Genomic DNA, 25,785 nt, shown 5'->3' with positions numbered 1-25,785 from the left:
TTAGAAGATTAGCCAATGTCTAGTTAAGACGTTAATATTTAATTCTTAACTAAATCTTCAACATGGATGTCAAACTTTATTCCACAAAAAATTTTACAGGCGAGTTAGTTTGTGCTCTAAAATGTACTTGGAAAAAATTAAAGGGAAGCGTGCAAAACGTTTTCAAAGTTAGCAAAAACGCTAATAGTTGAAGTGTGACAGCCACTGGAAAATACTTCACAATGAGCAGCAACAATTGCTTTTCTAAAGTCACTGCTGATGTCTTCCTTCACGGGTTTGTATTGACTCCAGTCACCACCAGTAAGTTCCTTCTTCTAGTCTTTTCCCTTATAGCTGTTTTTGTGACGTTTCCAACAAAAATAACACACAAAGCATCAAATCAAGGGCTCATCTCTTTTCCTAAATGATCTTTTTCTTTTTTCTTCATTAATTGTTTAATGAATACAGTGGAAGACAAATAAATACAGACAGAACAGTGGCAAGGAGAGGAGGAAAACAGAAAAGGAGGAAATATGGAGAGGAAGGTCAGAGGACGGAGAACTGCGGCAGGTCTGGCGGACGAATCCTGCTGATCTCTGTGAAACCCTGCGAGTCTCAGGAAGTGGGAACCAAAGTTTACAAGGCAAAAACCAGTTTATCCCAGAGCCGTACTGGCCGGGCTCTATGGGAGGAAACTAAACCGTGTAATGATGTACGCGGTAAGTGTCGACGCTGGCTGAGACAAAGTTTTCAGTGGAAGATACAGGAGGAAAATCCATGGAGGACAGGATGGTGTATGTAAAAACCTCATTTCTGATCTGCCAGAAGAAATAAATTAAAAAAAAAGAACGGAACACAGTGAAATCAATAAAAAGAATACAAAACTGCCGTGTTGACGTTGTTTTTTGGTTAATTTTTACTTGAAAAAATACTTTAAAAAGTAAAAAAAAAAAAAAAAGAAAATCAACAGAAAACAGTAAGTAGTGGTGGAAGTGTGAGCTGGGCTTGATAGAGGAGACGCCGAAGAGGAAAAACTGAACTATGACAAACGCTCGACCCGAGCAGCATCAAACTTCCAGTAACGTTTCAGACGATTCCTCCATGAGCCGAGCTCCGGGGGCCACAGAGGGGTCAACATATGCATGACTTCAGATCGGGGTTTATTTTTCTTTTAATGACTAAGGAGGAAGTTAGCAGAGGGGGAACATAGACACTGTTCTGTTTAATTAAGACTTGGATGCTGATTTCAGGAGGTTTTCTTTGCTCCTCCTCTTTACGTCCCAGTTGTAGACTCGCGCCATGTCTGAAGGGAGCGACAAGTCAAGATGAAACACCAACACACAGAGGGTTACCGAGAGGTGTTTAATTCAAAACATGTCTCAGGTGCAACCCTAATAACTAGATCATAAAAAACCCAATATTAATTTAATTAAATGCAACTCGTATATAGATTTAGTACAGAAAGTCTATAGGGAGAAAATCTGCCTGCTGGGAACTGTTGATTTGACTTTCCAGGACTATTGATACCATACATGTTATGCTTCTCCTCTGTAAAGCCGGAAATTTGGTGATCCCAGAGTTGTGCAGTAACTAGCTACTTTTACTCAATTACATTTACTTGCGTAACATTTTTGAGAAAACTTACTTTTAGGAGTATTTGGACTTCGCTGACCTTTACTTGACCTATGTTATTATCGCTACTCTTGAGTAAACTTTCTGGATTCTCGACCCACTGAGTGAAGAACAAATATGTTTTAACCAACAATTCACCAAACACAGACCTGACGTTTTTGTTAAAGTTTCAGAAGATCATTTCTCAGAGGGCTGCTTTTTACTTTGAGTAAAAATAAGTTGAAGTAGTGCTACTCTTGCTTGAGTTCATTTTCTGGGCACTCGACATTTCAACAAACTGAGTAATTAGAGAATGCTCCTCCAGAAAAGATGACATCTAGTGGCCAAACCTTGGTATAGCTCAGTCATGATGGACTGCTTTGTTTATTTTTTTTTTTTTAAAGGATACTGACTTCGGTGGTGGTCCCCTGGTCTCTCAGGTAGTCCAGGTCTTCCTCCAGCGTCTCCAGGTTGCGAGACGCTGTGGACAGGTTCTTCTCTAGGAGAGCCTGGGCTTCGTCGATGTCGTATTCTAACATGACGTTGGCCTTTTGAGGAGCAGCGTTGGAGAAATCATTAGAAGACATAATCAGTGATCCAGATAATTTACTTTCAAAGGTTGATAAATGTAATTTAAATCAAACTGAAAGCCCACGCTCACCCCTAACCATAGGCAAACTTTGTCAGTGGGCGGCACGGAGGCCTTGCAGTAAACGTTGTCGGCCAGCAGGAAGTGCGTTTCCATTGGCTCTGTGGTTTCCTGAAGAAAAACAAGGTGCAGCCCTTTAATTCAACAGGCCTCTAATACAGCTGAAACGATTAATCAGATTAAACACGATGAATCGATTATATACGCATTTTTAAACACAGTTTTATCAATTTTGTATTTTCACCAACCAAAAAACATAGAATTGGACATCATGCTGCTACATCATGTTACATAAATAGAGATTAAGAAAAAGGGACATAAAAATAAGGAAAGAAAAAAGCAGGAAAAATCATTCATGTTGAATCATGTCTTTAATGGCCTTATTGCCTTATCTACTGTCCTAATGGTCACCAAACATTTACAGATTTCAAACCTGACAAGGTGACTATCAGAGCTACCAGCTGTAGTGATAGAAAAAAAAGGTATAGAAACACAGAAGAAGATAAATCGATTATTGAAATAATCGTCCATAAACTCGATTAATCGTTGACTGGATTTAATGATTAATCGGTAGTATTGATTAATCATGAACGCCTTTAGTTATACATTTTGTACTCGTTTGATCTAAAGAAATAATCACCAAATCAGCCCTCCAGTGAAAATAACCGATAGTTGCAGCTGTAGCCTCTAATATTTCCATCAAGGAGCAAGTGTTTTTTTTTTTTTTTTTTTTAAGTTTCTCTGATTATCTGAGCCTCTTCTGGCCATTAAAGCAGAAATACTAAGGTTCCCTCTGAAAATATGAAAGACGGGAGGGACAAAGACTGATAAGCAAACAGTGTCCAGATGGACAGACAAACGCATACGACTTTTAGACAATAGGTAAACCAATAAAGTCTACAGATGTAACTATTTTTTTCCATAGTCCGATTTTTTTCCCAAACTTGTCCAGACTTTGTCAAATTCTAGAATTTTCCAGACTCGGTAGGAACCAGAACAAGCAGCAACGCTCATGTTCTACTTGTTGCTTCTTACATGATAATATAATTATACAGGAATAAAGCAACAGATTAAACACTGAGGCTTCTTTAAGCAGACTACCCACCTTTTTCTTCTGCATGTGTCGGAGGATTTCTAGCGTCTGGGTGATCTGTGGGATCTGGTTTTTCAACCTACGTGAGCAGAAAACAAGAAACCGTTGCATTACAGCAGCAACTGTTTGGTTCTAAAATATCTGGCAAACCTCTGAAACTGGTTAAGAAATGAAAGGAAACTGTATGGCTTCTAACAAAACACCAAAGATATGAAACCATATTAGTAAGAGACAAATTATGAAGTTATATAAATAAAAAGCTACATATTCTGTTAGTGTGGTGAACTTTAGTAACTGTTTATTTACAGGCTCTGTACTACTTTCCCACAGGGAAATTCAAGAACTTTTCAAACATTTTCAAGGTAAGTTTTTTTTGTTTTTTACTTTTCCAGCAGAGATAAAAATACAAATGTACTAAAGAAAACAGCTTCAATTCACTATTACATACCATATAATTTATACACATTATTCTGCATTCTGCAGCAAAATAAACTAAAATATCGCAAAACTTTCTGTTTTCTAATGTTTCTCTTACAGGCACAGACTGTTACAGGTTGGTCTGAGAAAGTTGCAAAAAAATCTCTAAAAAATGTCCTTGCTCAGTTTTCTGGAGTTTAGCAAATAGAAATTATTTTGGAAATTCTAACTGACCTAAAACATGAGAAGTTTGGTTTGATTTAATTTCAGACAGTGAGATAAAAATGTGTCCTTATCGTTAAATATCTGGTTTCGACTGTAGATGACGCTTTCTAAATTTAAACTTTTAATCAAATGTTAGACTGAACTTTAATGCAAAACTCCACAGTTTGAATATCAAGCACTTTCAAGGACTTTATAAAGAAATCAAGCACTTTCAAGGATTTCAAGCACCAGCACGAACACAACGTTTAAATACATGAACTTTTTAAGAGTTTATTATTATTATTTTTTTATGTTACCGGAGTTTCTTCTGAGACAGGTTGAGCTCCATGTATTTATATTTCTGGTACTGTTCGTCGAGCCTCCTGAGCGCCGAGTCTGCCGTCTCGTTGCCGGGCTGCTTCATGAACGAGTCGACGTCCTCCTGTGAAACACGCCACAGATGCTGAACGAGCTAGAGTAAGCAGATGATCTCTTCCTCCATAGGCAGACTGACGGTTTCTTCTCATGATGGTCAAAGCCAAAGTGATGCTGTTCAGCAAACAGAATCCTGATGAATTTGTAGTGTAAATTCACATTTTTAAGAGTTTCTGTAGGTCTCACAGAGTCTAATTTAATGGCTTTTTAAAACCATTATGAATTAAATTTAAATCCTGTATCACAACAGAGATGTACAAAAGAAAATAACATATTGTGTATAGCAGTAGTGATAACAGATGCAACATCGTATGGGTTGGCAACAGAAGTGAGCCAGTGGCAAAGACTTACATCATCCAGGTAACCAGCGAGAAATTTACAATTTAGATGAACGCAAAAAAGCTAGCTAGTTAGCAAGCAGGGGTATGCTAGCAGCTAGTTAGCGGTAGCCTCAACCACTTCAAGTCACAAAACAGAATGAAGATGGCATTTGCCTGCCACAGGGAATAAACTCTGTAGAATGAGAAAATGGTCTCATCACAAAATTTAAGACCTGTGATTAATGTATTTAAGGCCAATTTACATTTTTAGAATAAATTTAAGACACTTTAAGGCCTTAATTTTGACTTTTTAAGGATGCATGCCACAGACTCTGCTGCTTCTTGCTTTTCGTGCCAACAACTGGCACAAATTATGGACCCGAGATAATTGGAATTGTGATGTTTTTTGCCATGATAAAAAAATATTTAATTTATCGCAATGCTTAAAAATAACCGTCGTATAATGTTTCTAATATTGGGGTGCCATAATAAAAGCAGTAACATCCTTCAGGTGGTGTGTAAAATGCACTTCTACAAATTAAACAACTAAAAACAATGTCAACATATTCTTTAAAAGACAAATTATACCTCACCAACTCTGTTCCGCATCTGAAAACTTGCAACATATCGAAAAATGTAGCGGTTTTTTGTGCAATATCATTTCATGCTAAACAACTGTGACAAAGTGAATTTTGAGAGAGAAAAAAAAAACAAAAAAACTTTCGTTAACCATTATGTAGTGGCGTATTAAATATTTTATTGACTTATTTTAATTATGCGGAAGTCTTTCAGACATGATCATTATTTATATTTGAAGCTAAGGTGTATCAGTTAATGCTTTATGCAAAACCTCAAAGTGGGAAACTGAGGCCTGTTAATGGCACTAAACCTACGCCAAGTTACAGAGACCAGCTGAAAAACATAAAAGCCCGTAAAATAAACCAGGAGAAACTGAAGACAGAAAAAGCCCACATCATTCAGACAGTAATGACCATAGATGGAAGCAAGTAGCCGCCCATCCTGCACACACAGCGGGATCATCAACTCTCTGCCAGCTCTAGAGCTGCTAGTTAGCTAACAGGTTCCTAGCCGCTAAAACGCCCCCTGTGTATCAGGGACTGGCAGAAACACATTAAACTGTACTGCACACAAGCGGCGCAGTGGAAAAAGTTCGGCTTTACGCACCACAAACACCGCTTCGGGGATCCCAAGGTGCTTTTTCTTTGTCGCCTGTACGGCATTGCTGTTGTCTATGGTCGCCGCCATGTTGAAGAGAAGTTGCTTCCTCCCTTACGCCTGCGTACAAGACGCCTGAAGACTAGGGGACTCGACTGCCTCTTGAGGTCACATGTTGAAACTGCACCCAAAGATTGAACGTTTCCAGAGTTTGACGTTTATTTGGAAATTTATTTTAACAGAGAATGTGTCATATTGGCTACAGCATTAATAAATGTTTAATTTGCTCCGTAATAAATGCTAACTAAATATACTTGGCATTATAAGGTCTGGTGGTCCCATAATTTCCATTACTATTCTAGAAATAAAGTTAATTTCTTCATATTCGGTACAAATAAACGTAGACATATATGGACGTCATAACTATTTACACTACTTATTAACTGACAGACAAGATACAGCAAGTAGTATCTGCATCTATTTATTTCTCACGTAATTATTTAAAAAAAATAGCTATAAAAGTGACAAAAATAATGACTAAATTAAAGTTGCAACAGGATGTTATTGTATTTTTATACCTTTACAGCTATGCATCATGTCGGGAATTGAACACTGTTGCCATACAGTGGAACGTGAAAGAAAGACTTGAAGGCAAATTCCGCTCTTCCTATTTAACATCTTTAAGAAGTTTCTTCTTCTGTCCACAAGGAAGCGCTGTTGCACTTGTTAGTCGTTTTCTCCTGTATTTTCTGGGATTGCTACTAATCAAATGTCTAAAAGTGAATTTATAAAATTCACTAAATGAGCTAAAAATCTTAGAAAACTATACACTAAATATTTTAACACAAATATTTTACTGAACCTGAGAAATTACGAGTTTTGTAAATGCAAAAATGTTTTGGAAGTTACAATGATTTGTGAGACTTGGTGTTGTTAAGTCTATCTTAAGAAAAAAAAAACATAGTAGTCACTCATTTTGTAGTAATTACAAAATGAGTGATTATAAAAAAAAATAGTAATCTCTAATTTTGTCCACAAAGTAGAGGGGTTTTAATAATTGACAAAAATGATTAATCCATCACAGACGGTTGAAACAAATAAGACAAAATAACCTGTAAATCAGACAAAACTGCAAACCACTCAGGTTTTAGAAGCACTTTATTACATAAATTATTACAATTTTCCATCCAATATTGATTCAGACAAATTCACATAGTCTGTGGAACACTATAGAGTCACATGCTGTCCATCAACCTATGTGTCCACCCTGGACACAAGCTTGTCCAGGGTGGACACAATGGACACAATGCAGAAAATTTACAAGATGATTTGTATTTTGAATTTGGGTTTCTTGTAGGGTAATCAATGATGCCACAGTTACTGGTACCGCAGACAATTATTGTAAAGGAAACGCAACTAAAACTTTTTGTGTTCATACACTCTTGAGTGGATAAAACTATCTCAGAGCTTTGGAGTCGTAGTGCCCGACTTCCTGTTTCCCATGGAGTGCGAAACATGACACAAGTCTGTTTCTTCTGGAATAGAATCATAAAAAAAATCATAAAAGAGAAATTTATTCTACGACTTTTTACCTATTTTACTGGTGGTGACAATAATCGATGAAGGCGGTGTGCCCCTTGAAGCACAAAGCTTAAAATGAACGTAGAACATTTGAGTGAAATAAGATAATTAGATTAAGGATATTCAAGGGTCAATGATGATGTCGTAAAAATAAAATCTGAACATTCACCAAGGATATCAGAATTAATGGTTCATGCCATTCATCATTTTACTAAGTCATTGTTTAGCTGTTCGTCTCTACTGGTCACTGTTTGCATCCACAGGGAGGACTGACAGAGGATATTGATGAAGACATCAATAATATTCCAATAATTATCTCGTTTTTAACTGAGTTTGGTTTGTTAGTTTATGTGTCAGCATAAACTTTGCAGTTTGGAAGCGGAAATGTCAAGCCAACCTGAGATTGATCAGTTTTCTGTTAAACTAGCAGCCGTCACTGAAATTGGATTCTTAAACCAGATTTGTTTTGCTTCACATTTGATCCAAAATGAACACCTCCATATTCTATACACATCCTTTATTAAATAGAGTAGAAGAAAGAAAACCACTCTGTTGTGTACAAAACGTGCTGCCTAATTCAATTAAAGGTTTCTTTTCAAGTTTCGTGACTGACAGCTGTGATAATCAGCGGCTCTGTGTTTTTCCCGTGGTCAAAAACTCCTGGGCTGAAGAAAGGGAAAATCCTCTCTGAGAACAAACACCCGGTGAAGGTGTAGATGTGCGATCTGTCATCCACGTCAAAGAACGAAACCACCCCTTCTTCATAATCTGCGAACACTCCGATGGTCTTGGGCCTCTTCTGGAGTTGAAGCAGGATGGAGGGGGAGTCCAGGGCCCGGTACTCACTGGCGTTCCTCAAACGCACCGTCCAGTAGCCGTTGTCCGGGGTGGAGGTGATCATGCCCTTCCTGTTGATGGACTCTTTGACCACGCCCAGGTCCCAGAAGGTCTTATTTCCAACCGCAACCTAGTTAGCAGAACAAGTTTTTGAGCATTGGTGTGTCATCACGGGGCCTGCCGTCGCTTTGGGTTGATCGAACCGATCTACCTGAAAGTAGAACCTTCCAGACCGGAAGCCTTTCTTGCTCAGAACGCAGATAACTGGGTCAAAGCGTTGGGGAATGTCAGGAACAATGTGCAGCAGCTCGCCTCGGCCCGCCTGCTTTCCGTCAGGGGACAGGACGATGTTTGGATGGGCCGTGTCTGGGTCCAACACCACATCCACTGTGGACACACGGGTCAAAACGTTACGTCTACTTCCAGACGATCAGTATACTCGACGTTTATCATCACAATCATCAGTATCACGGGTTACCTGAAAGAGTCTGAAACCTACGAGAGACTACTATGTAAAATTCCCGTACATGTTCTTCTGTTCTAATCTGTAGTTCACATTGTTGGTCTTTAAAATCAGGTAAAAACGAGCTGAAAGGCATGAGGTAACTTAAAATATTTAATTGGAGGCTTTCAAGAAAAATGAACAGTGGGTTATTTCAATGAGCAAGAGACATACTACCAGTATAGTAGGATATAAAGAAGATTCATTTTGGGATTCATTAATAAAATTAATAGAAAAACAGATTTGTGTTCATACCTGCATATTTTTGCATCCTCCTTATCTCTGTCAAAAGAAAAAAAAACTTTATTAAATACTTTTTTAAATCAGTAGACAATTAAATTGTTTGTGGACATTAAGAAGATTGAAATGTAGTAATGATGCACCAACAAAACTATTTTTTTTTTTTGCCATTTCAAAGTTTAACAACTTTTTGAAAAAAAAAAAAAAATGAGAAAACCTTTTTACTTTTGGTATGATACTAACCAAGAACACTTACCAGCACTCCTAATAAAAATGTTAAAAAATGCCTTAAATAAATCATTAGTCAATCCCAATTAAAATATAAATAAATCAAGAAATTAAACAATTATTTTACTGTTTCAGGTAATCAGAGTGTTAAAGGAGCTCTTTATTCGTAATCCATGAAATCCTGTTTTCCTGAATGTTGATGTTTTCACACATCAACATTCTAAAAACTTTGCAGTTTAGAAGCGGAAATGTCAAGCCAACCCAAGATTGATCTGCAAAAGTCTCATCAAATTCTATGATGTCGTGACGGCAGTCATTTGTGATGTCATCATCACTGTTCTTTATATGTAATGTATTTGAATGTATATGTATATTTATATGTAATGTATTTGAAGTTGAATGTTGATCAAGGCTTAATCTGAACAGACGTTGTTTTGTCCAGCATGTCCCATCAAAGGCCACTTTACACCAACAGTGCGATAAGAAGGCGTTGGGGAGCCGTACCAAATCACCAAGACTGGTTTGAGGCCCAGAGACTTAGGTCTCTCGTGGAAACGGCGAGAGCAAGACGGATGGAGGAGAACCAAAAGGTAGCTTCCTTGCAAAGAGAACTGGAGAATATAAAATATGAGTTGCAGAAGGAGAAAAATCATCAGCATATCAACAAGGGCAAAGAGATGATGAGAGAACCACTGGCAGTAGAGAAGTTTACCGATCCAGAGACTCTCAGCCCTGCTGTTCTCACTTCCCAGGTGCACAGCGACATAAAACAAAAGCAGAAAATGCTGTTGCAGCAGGATTTAGAGCAACTAAAGGTTTCTCATATTGTCAAAGAGGAAGAGTTTATGTCACAGATCCAGGCAGAAAAAAAGAAAAGCGACACCCTCCAACAAGAGCTGGACGAGATCAAGGCTCGCTACGAGGAGCTTCAGTTAAAATATGAAGCCGACATTTGTGAGGAGAAACTGCAGGTCGATACAAAGGTGTTTTATGAAGAGAAACTCAAGCATGACCAAAAGCTCTTTGAAAATCTGAGAGCAGAGAAGGACAATCTCCAAGAACAAATGTCCAGGGAGATCGCCTGCCTGCAGGAAACGGAGAGATGTCTGCAGAGTCAGCTGGAGCAGATTAAGGTTTCGTTTGAAGAACTAAGCTGGAGGTATGAAGAAGATGTTTCTGGATTGAGACAGAAAGCAGAAAGTTATCAGCTTGAGATGAATCATGAGAAAGAAGCGCATTTGGAAAGAGAAAAGAAAGACCTTCTGCTTATCAAGGCACTCAGAGCAGAAAAGGACAATCTGAGTCAGAAAATGGGACAAGAGTTCTCTTTCCTGCAGCAATCCAAAGAGGAAAGAAAACATCTCCAAAGTGAACTGGAGCAGATCAAAGTTTCTTACCAGGAACTTAAAACCAGATATGAAGGAGATGTTTCTGCTCTAAGAGAGCAAGATGCAATACACCAGCAGGGAACAGAGAAAGAGATGGAAGCTTATTTACAGAAAATTATGAGCAACCTCAAGATTATCAACGAACTTGGAGCCGAGAAGGATGATTTCCAAAAACAACTGGCTGCCTTCCAACAACTGTACTCCGACTGTGAGATTGATTACAAAACGGAGCTGGAACATCTGAAAACTGAGCTTCAAGAAAGAGATGAGTTAGGACCTCCGAAAAGAAAAGTGGCAAAGCGTCAAGAACCAAATGAGAAAGACGCTGCCCCTGTAAACAACATCTCTGACCCGGCATCCAAGGATCTGGTCCGTCTCTTTGAGGAAACCCTGTCAGAGGAGATCGAGGTACCTGATGTGTCTCCCGAAGAGCTAAATCACTTTATAGAAACAACAACAGGCGCCTCAACCAAAAGCTTCAGTTGGGAAAAATGATATGACACACTTTGAGTCTCAGGAAACCACAAAAATGGGATAAACGCCAGGAGACTACTAAAATACGCAACTAGAAAACAGTGTCCAGGCTAGTACTGAACGATTCACAAACCCTCCACTTAGATTTTAGACAAATTTAGTGTCAGTTTTCTCCGGGTGCTCCGGTTTCCCACACATTCCTAAAAACATCAGTTAGGGTGATTGACCAATGTAAAAACACAAACAAAAAAAAAGTAAATATTAAGATAAAAACCCATCCAACCTCCTATATTCCCCCCAAAAATGTGTTTGTGTGTAAATCACCCAAAACTGCCCCACAATAGGTAACAAAAAAACTTTATAGCAAATTCCAAACAACAAATTAACACCCCATTCCTCCCAATTAAAAAAAAAACAAAACAAAATCATACGTGTGTGTTTGTGTACATGTGAGTGTACACCAGGTGAGTGTGAAGCGTCTCCTGCAGTAGCTTAGAGATTCTTCTAGGAATTGTAGAAAGTTGCTTTATTGCAACTTTCTGCATTCAGCTACTGCAACTGGCTAGTCCCTTGACATGGGCCGAAAAGAGGAATAGGGTGTGTGATTTTCCTCCTGCCAGTAAACAGCCTCTCCTCCCCAAACGCCCCTGCAGTGCCTCCTCGTGGCCACACACGGAAACTGGGTACATGAACACTCCCAGGCCAAACTGCAAGGGGTCTCGGAGCAACAGTGGGCCCCAGAGATGAGGTGCACAGTGTGTGGACCCATCAACCACTGTACCAGCTATGGGCAAAAAGAGCGCCAGCGTCTCATTATTAGGTCTAACAAGGCGAGAGCCTAAATAGCTTAAATAATCTGAATCTTGTGCTTTAGATCAAAACAACGTTCCCACATGATATTTGCATATATTTTTTTGTGAGCACACAAACTCTGAAATAATTAGCAACTGAATATGTTATGGTACTAAAATTATCTCGAGGATCTCTTTGTCAACAAAGCAGAGTTGCCCAGATACAGCCAAAATGCTTTAGACAAAGCAAACTGCCAACCATGTATGTGTTTGTGGATTGAAGTTTTTAAACTAAAGCTAATTAAAAATATTTAAAGTTGTAGCAAATTATTATTCAGCCAAGATGGCTGCCTGGTTTTGGGTCTTTCATGGCGCCATGCTTACGTATTATAAACGTAGAACAAAGAATCAGAGGAAAGTTCGCTACCATGAACACATGATAGAAAATGATTGGCTCTGCAACCTACGCAGATGTGATTTCATCCTCCTTAAACTCTTTTCCGTAACGATGCGTGTATCTTACCTTCTTTCTTCATGATATCCAGGTCTTTCCTCAAAGTTTTATCCAGTCTGGAAAGCGCTCTCCTCACCGTTCCAACGCAAAGTTCAGGGTAGATCCTGGTTTCTGTCCACTCCCTGTTGGTAGGTGGAGGTGACACAAGCGAGGGCAGTCTCTGACGAGGGGAAAAAAAATGAATACAAATTGTTCATTAATCAAAAATGATCACCAAAATGCTGTGCTTTCCTCTTGACTGTTCCCACACTAGTAAACCTACTTCAGATGACAGTCACATTAGCCAGCACAGTTTTTTTAATATCCAGGTTTTAAAAAAAACACACAGTCTGAGGTTGATGCTAACCTGCAGGAGGTGCAGGTGGTCGTCCGTGTTTTCCAGCTCGTTTAGCTCAGTGTTTCTCCTCTGCAGCTCAGCGATTTCCTGCTGCAGATCACCGATCAGCTCCTCTGCCCTCTTCTCTTCCGCTCTCTGCCTTTCCTCTATTTCTGCATTAGCCTCGGCTTGTCTCTCCTTCGTCGAGTTGATCAGCGACGTGAAGAGACTGTCGCTCGCCTTCTTCTCCTTCTCAGCACTCAGCTGGAAAGCACCAAACACGTTAGCGCTTGATTTAAAGAAATGTAGTAAGATACAAGTTTTAATTTTGGTTCACCTTGGACAAGTTTCCAGTAATGAAATAAATGTAATTTCTACTAAAGGAAAACACCAAGGTGCAATGTTTAGAGCAGGGTTTTGTTCAACACAACACAATACTTTGTCTTGGTTAAAGCATATCTTTTGTGGATATCTCAATTTATAATGCGGTCAAAAAGGCTCTGGGACAATAACCAGCAGCCAATGTGGTCGTTTTGTATTTGAAAATCACATAAAAGTGGGGAAAACATTTAGAACAATGTCAATGGATCCCCATTTGAGGTTCACTCCCTCCATCGTCACTTACTGCGCTCAGCTTCAGACAGTTTTTTATCTCCTCAATCTTCTTTTGCCGCTCCTGGATCATCTGCTGAAAATCTGCCTGCGTTTGCTTCATGTGAACCTAAATGGACATAACATATTTACTTGTTTATTTATGTAATAGATGAGCTGGGTTGGCACTGCAGTCTGTGTATCACTGAGTTACAAACTGATGGTAAATGGTAAACAGCTGGTGCTTGTACAGCACTTTATCGAGTCTAGAAGACCCCAAAGTGCTTCATGCTACACTCAGTCATTCACCTACACATTCACATGCTGATGATAGCAAACTACAGGATAGTAGCCACAGCCGGCCTCTGTCCATCACCAGCAGGTAGGTGTCTTCAATGATGGAAATATCAGGAATGAGGAGTTGAACCAGCAACCTACTGATTACAGGATGAACCATCTCCCCACATTAATTAGACCACAATATGGTACACCTTCCCTTAATATGATAAAGTTGAATTTTAAAATTTTTAGCTTGTATTGTGCTGACAGACTACTTCATGCGCTATGTTCAGTTTGGGTAATTTCATGCATAACACTTGTAAGAACATTACGATCCCATCATCACTTCTGGCCTTCATAAGTTCTTATTGCCTGCAGCTTTTTATAATCCCCGTCTCCTGATACCTTCCTCTCCTTGCTCTCGTCCTCCATTGTCACCGCCGGGTGGTCTTTGTGCTCCGTCTCGGTGCAGAACTGGCAGACACACATCTGCTCCATCCTGCAGAACATCTCCAGCAGCCGCTCGTGCTTCTTGCACATCCTGTCCTGCAGGTTCTTCACCGGCTCCATCAGCTTGTGCAGCTTCAGCGTGGCCACGGTCCGGTGTGGCTCCAGGTGGGCCTCGCAGTACGACGTCAGACACACCAGGCACGACTTGTGGGCCCTCACCTGCAGGGAGGTGGCGGCACACACGTCACACACGACTTCGCCCGGCTGGGCTGCAGACAGAGGTGAAGCCGAGGAGCAGACGATAATTTGCCTTAAAGTGTCTGCCAGCTCTTTGAAGGCCGTGTTGATGCTTATGTCAGGCCTGGAGGCGAAAGTCTTGTTGCAGGTGGGGCACTGGCAGACGTCACTGCTGTCCCACACCAGCCCGATGCAGACTAGACAGAAGTTGTGCCCACAGGGAGTGGTCACTGGGTCAGTAAACACCTGCAGACAGATGCTGCACTGGAGCTGCTTCTCTGGGAGCATTTTAGCTTATGTGTCGCTTTATCTGTTGGACAAGAAATGAGACGGTTTCATTAAAAAAAACGGATGGAAGAGGCAGCAGTTAAAAAAATATATCATTCACCTTTAGATTTGGATGAATATGTAAATACGCCAAAGTTACACATGTCTTTCCTGTCGTTCAGGTTTTCACACATGCAACAATAATGAGTGTCCTTGGAATGTTTGTTATTGTGGGTTATTCTACCAGGCACACCCAGTCTTTACTGAGGCTGTATTCCTATAATAATAATCCTGACATAACACCAGTGCATCCACATGAAGAACCCAATAAATAATCTCTACTTCACACAAAAAGCTTCAAAGTCTTAAAACAGACTGGCTTTATTGTTTTTGCTGGGGAATGTAACCTAGTACCACAGATCTATGAGATGCTCAGTAATGTTCTAGCAAAAACCTCCATCTATCCGTCGCAAACTTGTGGTTTTGGACAAGTTTCAACCCATTGTCAAGTACATGAGGGCTCTAGTGACGTCAGTTGCAAGTAAAATGTTCAGAGAGGTCAAGAAAGCTTGCCCTAATGGAAGCAAATAGACACAATTTATGATACTGTCACCACCTTGTTTTTGCTCCACTGTTGTTTTTTTCCAGGGTTCACTGTTGGTTTACATGCTTAAACCAAAAGTGGACTCTTAGTCTTTCAAAAGTTTCACTTTTGAAAGATTAGCCGTGTAGTGGTTCCCTTTCAACGTGTACCAGACTGCTTCCTCATTTCTCTTTGACGGTTCTTTGTGGATTGATTATCCCTGTGGTGGGAGTAATGATTCTGTTTCATTTCTACTCACTCTATCAGTGGATCGGTGGTTATATATCCACCGATCCACCTGAGATCAGGTCAGCTAGCATGTCTAGGAGACGCTTCTCCATTGACAAGTGTTAGCTCATTCTGAAGGATCCAAACATCTTCAGAAGAGATTTATAGTGGGTCTGCCTTGAGATCTCCTACCAGTGGGACATGCCTGGAATAATCAAAGACCCAAAAAGACTTCTTTTGGCCCTCCTTGTTCTCCCTATTGCCCTTTTGGACCATGATTCATATCCCATGACCAAAGGTAAGGGCTGAAACATAGACATATGGAAGCTTTTGCTATTTGGGTCATCTCTAGCTTCCCCATGACGGACCAGAAAAAAGCCAGAAGTGTTGCAGATAGGCCCCATTATGTCTGGAACCGACTCTCACCAATTAACCCAGCCATATAGCTTCACATTTCTAGACACACTTTGAACTTTTAGCTTAAATAGCAGATTATTTGTACTCACCCTCCTCAGCTGAAGCAGCTAGTTTTGTCGTCTCTGACAGGTGATTCCTGCTTTATGAGATGGAATGACTGCACTGAAGAGCAAACCGTGACACAGGGAGCACAGTTACTCATAAACCAAAACCCTCCCCCTCCCGACTCTCTGCATCGGCCTAATCTTAAAATCACAATTCACAGCTCAACCAACAATTAGTTACTGTAGCAACATTAACAGCTGGCTTGTGTTTGGCAACCCTTTATGAGCGAGTCTGTATTTATGTAATAATAGTAATAGTTAATAGTAGCTCTCACACAGCTACAGAGTTTGTTTGTCTCATGGGTGTGGCGGCCTGGTCAATGGTTAACATTTTCCACTTGGAGCACACCTGAAGTACCTGCTCTGGACAGCACACAGGTATGAGGCAGAGGCTCACCTCGTTACATAACGAACAAGTTCAGGTTCATATAAGAACCATGTCAACATGCCCGAAGGTTTCACACACACACACACACACACACACACACACACACACACACACACACACACACACACACACACACACACAAAATGCAGTGTCTTTTTCACAATTTGGAACATTACAGTCAGAAAAATTTTAATGAATTTTAATGGGGTTTAATGTAACAGACCAACACAAAGTAGTGCGTAATTGTGAAGTGGAAAGAAAAGAACACATGGTGAAAAAAAAGGAAATTTGTTTTCTAAAACTTTTCCATCTACCTTAGTTGACAGGCCAGGCAAGAAAATAAGGCAGTCCAGGGATAACTTCAAGAGCTGAGATCCAAAATTCAGGTGGGAGAATTTGTTCATAGGATGATTATTATGCATTCACACCATAAATCTGCCCTTTATCAAATTTTCCTGACACATACTACGTTGTGGGGACCAATTGCTCCTTGTGGGACCAGGACCAGGCTTTGGTCCCCACAAGGGGAAACCTTGTTTTAGGGTCAGGGGTTAGAGTTAGGAGACTAAGGTGTGAATTGATTTTTGGTTAGGGTTAGGTATGTGATGGTTAGGGTTAGGAAAAGGGTAAAGGCTTATCCAGCCGAAAGAAATCCTCAAGATGGACATAAAAAGCTATGCAGGGGAGCAAGAAAACATATTGGACATGTGTGTCAAATCTTACCGCTACAGCTTTTTCTGTGGCTCTCTACACGGTGGGCCATAAGTTTCCATACATAGGAGAATGTGAAAAGTATATTTCTTTAATGTTTCAGATACCCAAGAAGATGCGTTTGACAAAAGAGCAGAGAACTGAAATTATACTGATAGTTGGATCGGGAAGCAGTCGCAAGGTTGCACGAAACTTTAACAGAAAACATGGAACGAGCACCACACACACGACATTGTGGCAAAACTTGTTTGCAAGTTTCAGAAAACTGGGAATGTTGCAGATCAACCATGAAGTGGTCCAAGACGTGTAGCGATCACACAGAGTCCCACAAAAATAAAAACGGTTGTCCAGTATGAAAGGTTTATTTTTTTTGTACTTATGGAAACTTATGGCCCACACTGTAGATTCCTGCAGGCCTTATAAATAGAACCTTGAAGATAACAGTTGTGTGATTAAATGTCATCAATCAAATCAAAGCAGTTTAATATCTATATATTGTTAAATATAAACCTTAGAGCAGATGTTTCCAAGTGAAACTTTGTTTGGACTAAGTAAGGTTAGCAGCAAATCTTTAGTCCTAATCCGGCTGAACTGCCCCCAAACGCATCACTTTTCTCTGTAGTGTCATAACTTTATCACTAGGTGGCGACAAAATATTAAAATAGTGATAATCTCATTAATAGCCTTCCTACCTTCTAATACAGTATGAAAGAAATATATTTAAACTATAACTACTGACATCAACATCAAAATGTTTTCTCACCCCATAGAAACTGTATGAAGCACTTTTGAACCATGTAAAATAACTTATTTTAATGGTATTTGCTCTTCATGAATATTAAGCCAAGCAGAAGTTTCAAGAAAATAAAAAAATCAGGCAAATGCAGTCATTTACAATTGTTGAAATACTTATTATCAGCAGCATTTCAAAGTATCTTGAAAGAAGAAAGAAGGTGGATGAATTATAATTGATTTAGGTTGTTTTCCTCTCCTTGTTACCAGACAAACTGAGGATTGTCCTGGTGGGGAAAACTGGGTCTGGGAGGAGCAGCCTGGCCAACACCATCTTGGGGAAGGACGTTTTCGAAGTGAAGAATTTCACCAGCTCAGCGGTCACTCACTGCCGGTCTGAGGCCCAACGAGTTCACGGCAGGAGCCTGGCTGTGGTCGACACGCCCGGCGTCTTCCACTCTGGACTGTCTGAGAAGGAGCAGAAGCGTGAGATAGAGAGGTGTATCTCAGAGTGCGCTCCGGGGCCCCACGCTTTCCTCATCGTGCTCAAAGTGGAGAAGTTTACGGAGCAGGAGAGCCATGTCATTAGAATCATACAGGAATGTTTCTCTGCAGAGGTTTTCAAGTATTCTGCTGTTGTTTTCACACACGGCGACCAGTTGGCGGAAGACATGAGGATAGAGGAGTTTATTAAAAAAAATCAGCAACTGAAAGATCTGGTGGAGAAGTGTGGAGGGAGATGCCACGTCGTTGATAACAAGTACTGGAAAAACAAACAGGATGAGGTCAGAAACAACGGGTTCCAGGTGGAGCAGCTGCTCAACACCGTCGAGAAAATGGTGACAGAAAACCACGGCGACTACTACAGCACACACATGCTGCAAGACTGGCAGAAACAGAACCAACAACCCATAGTCCACCGTTTATTTCAGAGTGTTATGAAATATGTAAGACCGAAGCCTGTGTTCATTTTTAGTGTGATAATTGTCGGTATAATTATATGGAGAGAACATCCTACAGAAATCAATTATGACCAGATATTTGGGTTGGATTGATTACAGAATCTCTACAGCTGGTTCCAAAGTGACAGCAGCTCCATCATGATTTGCTGCTCTTAATGTTTCTCTAAGAGTAAAAATCAACATCTTTAGTTCCACTGAAGTTGTTCTCCTGTTTCTGACCCAATATCCGCAATATTACGGATTGTATCATCCGCAATATTGCATAATTTTAACAATGACATATTAATAATGAATTCAGTTGTTTGATTCAGCTACAGAGGGTTCTTTGGCGGAGCCTTCACTGTTCTGCCACCTACTTTAACTTTATTCAAGTGTTACATTTTTGCTAACAGATAACTGGATTCACCAGCCAGGATGGCTGTAGGAACAAAAACACTGAATGCATTGCTAAGCTTTTGACAAGAAATTTATCACATATTTGAATTATACAATTAAAACCAAAACATACCTATTACTCTTTTTGTGGATAGATTTTGTTTAAATTAAGTGAATTAAATCATGAAGTATCGTTATCCACAGGTGTTTCTGTTTTCGTGTTTTGCTCTATTTGCATTTCTGGCTTTTTTTTAAAAATTATTATTATTGTTGTCAATGTCTTCCCATATTTGCTTCACTCCTCTGTTTAGTTTGTCATCCAGTTTCTATATTCTGTTCTCTGTACATTTTGATTTAAACTCTGTTGTTAGAGTTAGGCTTCTCCCCTTCTCCTGTACAGTTCCTGTTAGACTGTAGCATCACTCCGTCATGTTTTTCTGTGATCTTTAGGTTTGTTTCCCCCATGATTCCCCTGTTATATGCTTCTCTCCAGCTGTTACGGTGAGCTCTGATCAAGCATTTGCATTTGCTTGTAGCAAAACCAAGCATCAGAAGGACAAGCAAATGCCAGATGTAGTTCAGTCAAATATCATTTCATGTGTAAAATTATTGCCAAATCAAAGTGTATGTTTGTGGCGACCTAAATATGTCAGAGGCTGCTGAACACAACAATAAAGCCGCTGGCTTTCTAAACAAAAATCTGTCATCTGTGGTTCTTACACTGAATTAAACATCAATGATAATTATTACTAAATGTTTAGAAACAAACAGTTCATCTTTGTCTCTGATTGGTTTAAAAATGTAAATGTCTTTGCCCAGTCACTGGAGCCTTAGCCAAAAAAATAAGCTGCCTTTGTACTGACATTGTGGAAGATGAAGGTGTCTACAACAAAACTGGAGTTACTGATTTCAAATATACAGAAAAGGCACAATTTTAGTCTAATACAAAAGAATTTAGTCTATAGAAAGCAATTCTGCATTGTTAGGATCATGTTGCATTGTGTGTTACAAATTTTACAAAAAAAAAAAGACATTTTGCATTAGATGTATTAACTTACAATAAAAACACAATGAAAACAAATGTTCAGATCAATCAAGTTTTATTGGTGAAATCTTCATTTTTCAACATACATTCAGAAGTTGTGATAAATGTCAGAAACAAGAAAAGAGTGTTTCGTAGATATATATTTCTGTTTTTTTTTTTTACATAAACGATTCACTTTTACAGTTTATAAAGAAATATGTTTGGCTAATATGACCAGAAAAGCTCAAGTTAAATGGCAATTTAAATTTTATATTCAGGAAAAACAACAAACAAGGCAATAAAAATGTAGTTACAGGAAACAGTAGCTGTTAGGTTATGAAAAGGCTGAATCAACAATGTGCCAATATGTGGTTGGAAAAACAGCCATTAGCACAAATAGTTTCTCAGAACATATGAGTTTTCTACATTATGTAAGTGAAAAACTATTTAGATTTTTTCCTACTTTCATGCAATGTAAAATAGTATGTTATTGTATCTGCTGTAAAGCTGCAATTCAAACTAAAAAAAAAAAAAAAAGATGAAATAAATTATGTCAAGAACAATGTCTCCCCCCAACCTTCTGTACACTTCATCATTTTGTTGTATTATTTACTTAATCAATCTTCTCCCTTGCTGTTTAAATAACATTTTACAAACATTATCAACCACTTCCAGAGTTGCTGATGACAGATTTATTAGTGGCTTTATAGTTTGTTTGCTTTAATGTTTTTACTTCCTCCTCAATTTAAACCCTCCACGAAGACAAACATTTGAACCATTCAACAAACTGAGACCTCGTCCACATGGAGATGATTTCAGGTGTGTCCGGAAAAGGTTTTCCGTTATTTGGGCTGCGCGTCCACACGGATCTGGCATTTTAAGAAACCAGAAGCAATTATACTGAACAAAAACATAAACGCCCCATGTCAAATATTGTTGCCATATGGAGTTAGCAACTGTAAATGAGCATTTGCTGACATTTTACTGTACAAAAGTAATATTTCTCTTGATTTGTGTTTAATTTTTAATCCAACTTGCTGTCAGTGACAATTACTCAGCGAGTTGTGACTTGTTATTTTTACTCAGTGCATGGGTGAGGCATGTCCAGTGGGTGATCAGACAAAAATGAACAACAACTGGACAATCCTTGGACTGGGGTCAATAAAAGGCCACCCCAATATGTTAAATTCTGTCACAAGTCATTTTTCCTCAGATGTCTCAGGTTAAAAGGGATCGTGCCATTGGCATGTTGGATACAGGGATGTCCACCAGAGCAGTAGCTGCATGACTCGATGTCCATTATTGGACCATAGGCCGTTTAAGGGTTTCCAACAGACTGGCGCTACTGCAAGTTGACCTCATCCTCTTCGGCCACTCCAGCACCAGATCGCCACATATGACTTGTTCATCTGTGGGATCGGCTTTGACCAGCGACACACACAGCTGATAGACTGTTGGTCTGCACAACAGAACATCACACCTCAGACTGTCCATAACCGCCTAGGAGAAACCAACTTGGTCAAGATCAAATTCCTCAGCCTGACCCCTTCATGTTCAAAGGACTGTCAATCAGCTACAAATGGCCAAACCACAATGTTATCAGTACCGATATGAAGATCAGTAATTACTGAAAATATGTTTTGAGTTTCTCTATATATTACATAACCCAAATGTTCAGTAAACTCTGACATGGGGCGTTTAGATTTTTGTTCAGTGTATTTTTGAAAACTGGTCCCAGAGAGGATAACTTTCAAACCAGTGTCCTTAATGGTTCTGCATTCTGTTGAAGAACCAGTAAGGACAAAAATGTACATCATCAGTCGCCATGCAGGCTGAGCACCTTGCTCTTGTAATTTAATTTGTTTACTTTATTCAGGCTTCAACTTTTGTTCCACCTCGCAAGTAGTCTGTTCGGATTTGTTTACACAGCATGATATACTCAGTGTTTTTTCTCCTATCTCAAATATTACTTTAGTTGTGTCCATCACAGCGTCCATTGTTGTTTCACTCTTGTAAGCTATACCTGCCCCCAGTAAACCTCCAGCCACTCCTCCAACACCTCCACCAATATATGGTTGTTGTTTTACTACCACAGCACCAAAAAATGCTCCCAGCAATATTCCCACAGTGACTCCAGCTGATATCTTCAAAATCTTCCCCCAGGACCATCCTTCTTCCCCTGTCCTGTTCTCCACTACTTGATGTAAGTTGTTTGTGTATTTGCTCTGTTTGCTTCTCATCATCTCTTTCTCTTCTCCCACTAACTGAAGTAAGTTGTTGGTGTATCCGCCCTGCTTGTTTTTCATCGTCTCTATCGTGTTGAGAAGCTGATTCACCTGAAACCTGTTGCTCCTGTAACCATCCTGCTGATCTTTCTCCTGCTGATCTTTCTCCTGCTGATCTTTCCAGTATTTATTATCCACAACGTGGCACCTGCCTCCACACTTCTTCACCAGCCTTCTCAGATCAGGATTCTCTTGAATAAAAGCTTCAATCTTCTGTCCTTTTTTCAGCTGGTCACCATGTGTGAACACAACCACAGAGTGTTTCAGAGCCTCATCTGAGAAATATCTCTTTATTTTACTGATGACCTTCTTCTCCTGGTCTGTGAATCGTCCCACTTCCAGCACAATGAGAAAAGCGTGAATCTCAGGTGCGGACAGTTTGATACACTTAATAATTTCACTCTTCAGCTTCTCTTCACCCATTTTGTTGTCAAAGAAGCCAGGAGTGTCGATGACTTTGACAAGAGCTCCGTTGATAAGTTTAGATTCTGCTTGGCATTCATCTGTCTCAGAATTCGGGGATATGTTTTCCTTAAACACATCGGCTCCCAGTATGGTGTTTCCAAGGCTGCTCTTCCCACTGCCAGTTTTTCCCAGCAGGACAATCCTGGCTTCATTTGATCCTAGAAGAAAATAAAATATGTTTTTATTCCATTAAATAAGAAATCCTTCTAGATTTTGATCTCAGAACAAACTACAAGGCTTAAAACTGCACTGCCTGTCCTTCATTTATATTGACATGACTGCAAATCTGTCAACTTGACTGCTTTGATTTTACATAAACTGATAAACCAATTCAAAGGTTTATTGATTTTTCCTTAGAATGTTTCTGTACAAACATCTCATTGTAATCCAGTTTGTTATTAATACTTAGGGGCTGTGTTGATGATTTAAAATGAGATAATTGGTTAGTTTTAATAAAACATAGGGGTTGAAATAGAAGAATGAATATAAATAAAAGAATGAATGTTAATGAAAATATTAAAATGGCTTCCAAAAAGACTAGGATTAAAACAAAATGGACATGCTGCGGAATAACCAGAATGCAGATAAAGAAAAAATTTATGAGTGTTAAAAACAATCCCTTGGGCTGCACAGTGGTGCAGTTGGTAGAGCTGTTGTCTTGCAGCAAGAAGGTCATGGTTTCGATTTCCGGCCCAGGGTCTTTCTGCATGCAGTTTGCATGTCACCCTGTGCATGGAGGGTTCTCTTCCCGGTACTCCGGCTTCCTCCCACAGTCCAAACACATGACTGTCAGGTTAATTGTTTTTTTCTAAATTCTCCTTAGTGTGTGTGTGTGCATGGTTGTGTGTCCTTTCTGTCTCTGTGTTGCCCTGCGACAGACTGGCGACCTGTCCAGGGTGACCCCGGAAAGTTAGCTGGAAACAGGCACCAGCACCTCATGACCTAAGGGACAAGGGTGTTAGAAAATGGATGGATGGATGAAAAACAATCCCTATTTTTGTGCGTTCACTTTCATAGATTAATTGGTAACACTTTATTTGAAGGGGGGTGAATCATTACTGATATAAATTTGTTATGAAAGTATTACTGATTGCACTTTAAAAATTAGGTAACTTTATGTTATTAAAGGTAAAGTTTAAACAGTAATGATTTCCTGGTTAATGTCAAGTTATCATAACAAAGACATTTTGAATAATGTCAACTTTGTATTAAAAGTGTCATAATTTACAGAATGACGCTTTATGACAACAGTCGTAGATATTCATGAAGGCTTATTCATGTTCATGACAGGTGTTATGTCATGTTTATGAAAGTGTCATGTCAGTCTTATTCACCCCCCTTCAAATAAAGTGTTACCGATTAATTAATGAATTTTAACAAATTAAAAGTAACTCACCTGCCATGACGAAGAGGAGCTGAAGGCTGTGTGGATCTCTTGTTGTCAGTTGGTGCTTTGTTAGTTCCAAGTGTGTTGTTCTCTCTCTAAGCTGCTTCACTCTTTTGCTTCACTTTTGACTTGTTTCCATGGGAAAAGATGAAGATATTTCAAAACACTTGAGCACAGTGAGTAACTGTGCATCACAATGCAAGAAACTGCACTGCAACTAAAGCTATTTACTTCTGCTTGTGGGCACTTCCGAGAAATGAAACTGGTTAGCAGCAAATCTTTAGTCATCATCCGACTGAACTGCCCCCAAACGCATCACTTTTCTCTGTAGTGTCATAACTTTCTCACTAGGTGGCGACAAAGTATTAAAATAGTGATAATCTCACTAACAGCCTTACTACCTTCTAATACAGTATTAAATAAATATATTTAAACTATAACTACTGACATCAACATCAAAATGTTTTTATACCCCATAGATACTTATTTTGCCACAAAGGAAGGATGACATTTTAAATTTGAACTGGTAATTATTCATTAGGCAAACAAAAAGATGAACTATCGTTAACAAACAATAGACAGTTCAATGTTTTACACTACCATAGTTATTTGGTTAGAGCGACTTGTTGAACTAAGTGGTTCTGTGATCATTTTGATCTATACAAAAACATTTCTGCGATCATAGAGGTCAACGATTAATTACACTTTTTTCTTCACGTGGGCAGGTATTTAGATAAATTTATGGTGTGCTTGTTAAAATTGCAAAAACAACAACAACAAAAACAACAACAAAACATGCACGTTAAACACGCTTTTTATGAGTTAAATGACGTAGCACACGCCCCTCCTGTAGCCTTGCGTTTTACAGGAAATGGTTCACTTTAGCCGCCAGAGCTAAAGTGAAACTTAAACTATCGGGACACGTTTGAGTCCAAATTCACCCCGGGAGGACGAACCGCACTTTTTTCCCCCCTAAAACGTTTCCACGCAGCTCAAACCTTTTCTTCGTCATGGCTGGTAAGTTAAATTAGCTTCTCTTCGTTAAGCTGCAAACTTGACGATCTGGAGCAAAACAGAATATACAGTATAAAGAGCGCAGCTTCGTTGCACAGTCTCCTCCCAGACATGCATGTTGTTTCTCCTTGCAGTCCTGCAATGTTTGTGCAAGAGGCAAAAAGATATATCATACGTAGAGCTTCTTCAGGGCTTTTAGAATTATTACTTCTTGTTTTAAAAATAAAATCACAAAGCATAACAACACCTGCCTTCTCACAGTTTAGTAGTGAGGAAAAGAGAAATGGGGGGGAAATTGTCTGTATTTGTGTGTCTGTATGAGGTGAAACAAACTGTATGAAGCACTTTTGAACCGTTTTGCACTTTAATTTGATAAATTAAAGTAAAATCTATATATATATATTTGGGGATTTGCAGCCATGTAAAATAACTTATTTTAATGGTATTTGCTCTTCATGAATATTAAGCCAAGCAGAAGAAGTTTCAAGAAAAGAAAAAAAAAACAGGCACTGGATTTACAATTGTTGAAAT

At 39.3% G+C, this 25,785-nt stretch overlaps 5 protein-coding genes across 6 annotated transcripts in view; 2 read left to right on the top strand and 3 right to left on the bottom strand.

Annotated features, from left to right (window-relative positions):
• Positions 1-1,119: 1,119 nt before the first annotated feature.
• Positions 1,120-6,014, bottom strand: vbp1 (von Hippel-Lindau binding protein 1). The gene is made up of 6 exons (XM_007561713.2): positions 5,894-6,014; positions 4,271-4,395; positions 3,345-3,411; positions 2,252-2,350; positions 2,000-2,138; positions 1,120-1,282 (listed from the first exon to the last, which is right to left on the bottom strand). The coding sequence occupies exons 1-6, from the start codon at positions 5,972-5,974 to the stop codon at positions 1,206-1,208; spliced, it is 588 nt and encodes a 195-aa protein (XP_007561775.1). The 5' UTR covers positions 5,975-6,014; the 3' UTR covers positions 1,120-1,205.
• Positions 6,015-7,024: 1,010 nt separating this feature from the next.
• LOC103144638 (E3 ubiquitin-protein ligase TRIM39-like) lies at positions 7,025-16,356 on the bottom strand. The gene is made up of 8 exons (XM_007561712.2): positions 15,897-16,356; positions 14,031-14,622; positions 13,381-13,476; positions 12,786-13,019; positions 12,449-12,599; positions 9,060-9,086; positions 8,514-8,689; positions 7,025-8,432 (listed from the first exon to the last, which is right to left on the bottom strand). The coding sequence occupies exons 2-8, from the start codon at positions 14,598-14,600 to the stop codon at positions 8,061-8,063; spliced, it is 1,626 nt and encodes a 541-aa protein (XP_007561774.1). The 5' UTR covers positions 14,601-14,622; positions 15,897-16,356; the 3' UTR covers positions 7,025-8,060.
• LOC107837278 (probable DNA double-strand break repair Rad50 ATPase) lies at positions 9,667-11,316 on the top strand. The gene has a single exon (XM_016676184.1). The coding sequence runs from the start codon at positions 9,716-9,718 to the stop codon at positions 11,153-11,155; it is 1,440 nt and encodes a 479-aa protein (XP_016531670.1). The 5' UTR covers positions 9,667-9,715; the 3' UTR covers positions 11,156-11,316.
• A 941-nt stretch (positions 16,357-17,297) lies between the features above and the next one.
• LOC103144678 (GTPase IMAP family member 7-like) overlaps positions 17,298-25,785 on the top strand; it is a 9,510-nt gene continuing 1,022 nt past the window's right edge. Inside the window, exons 1-2 of the mRNA XM_007561772.2 lie at positions 17,298-17,360; positions 17,988-18,752. Of these exons, the coding sequence (XP_007561834.2) occupies positions 17,298-17,360; positions 17,988-18,752 (828 nt within the window). The remainder of the gene's footprint in view (positions 17,361-17,987; positions 18,753-25,785) is intronic.
• On the bottom strand, positions 20,637-25,255 carry LOC103144637 (GTPase IMAP family member 7-like). 2 transcript variants are annotated; one of them, XM_007561710.2, is made up of 3 exons: positions 24,250-25,255; positions 22,505-23,011; positions 20,637-22,474 (listed from the first exon to the last, which is right to left on the bottom strand). In XM_007561710.2, exons 1-3 carry the CDS (start codon positions 24,254-24,256, stop codon positions 21,972-21,974), a joined length of 1,017 nt encoding a protein of 338 aa, XP_007561772.1. In that variant the 5' UTR covers positions 24,257-25,255; the 3' UTR covers positions 20,637-21,971. The 2 variants fall into 2 exon arrangements, with proteins under 2 accessions (XP_007561772.1, XP_007561771.1); XM_007561709.2 differs by having other exon boundaries at positions 20,637-23,011.

The sequence above is a fragment of the Poecilia formosa genome, unplaced genomic scaffold (assembly GCF_000485575.1).
Source record: "Poecilia formosa unplaced genomic scaffold, Poecilia_formosa-5.1.2 Scaffold130, whole genome shotgun sequence".
NCBI classification, from domain to species: Eukaryota; Metazoa; Chordata; class Actinopteri; order Cyprinodontiformes; family Poeciliidae; genus Poecilia; species Poecilia formosa.
The sequence above is the reverse complement of the archived record's forward strand: the minus strand, read 5'-3'. Positions and strand labels throughout refer to the sequence as shown.

What these genes read in the sequence shown, in the direction of transcription:
- LOC103144638 (XM_007561712.2), bottom strand. Translation starts at nt 14,600, where the DNA reads ATGCTCCCAGAGAAGCAGCTCCAGTGCAGCATCTGTCTGCAGGTGTTT. An exon ending in ACCACCTGCACCTCCTGCAG is followed by an intron (nt 12,600 to 12,785) that starts GTTAGCATCAAC and finishes TCCCCTCGTCAG; the next exon opens with AGACTGCCCTCGCTTGTGTC. An exon ending in CTGGAAGGTTCTACTTTCAG is followed by an intron (nt 8,433 to 8,513) that starts GTAGATCGGTTC and finishes TCTGCTAACTAG; the next exon opens with GTTGCGGTTGGAAATAAGAC.
- vbp1 (XM_007561713.2), bottom strand. Translation starts at nt 5,974, where the DNA reads ATGGCGGCGACCATAGACAACAGCAATGCCGTACAGGCGACAAAGAAA. An exon ending in TCCCCGAAGCGGTGTTTGTG is followed by an intron (nt 4,396 to 5,893) that starts GTGCGTAAAGCC and finishes CGTGTTTCACAG; the next exon opens with GAGGACGTCGACTCGTTCAT. An exon ending in AAGTTTGCCTATGGTTAGGG is followed by an intron (nt 2,139 to 2,251) that starts GTGAGCGTGGGC and finishes GCTCCTCAAAAG; the next exon opens with GCCAACGTCATGTTAGAATA.
- LOC107837278 (XM_016676184.1), top strand. Translation starts at nt 9,716, where the DNA reads ATGTCCCATCAAAGGCCACTTTACACCAACAGTGCGATAAGAAGGCGT.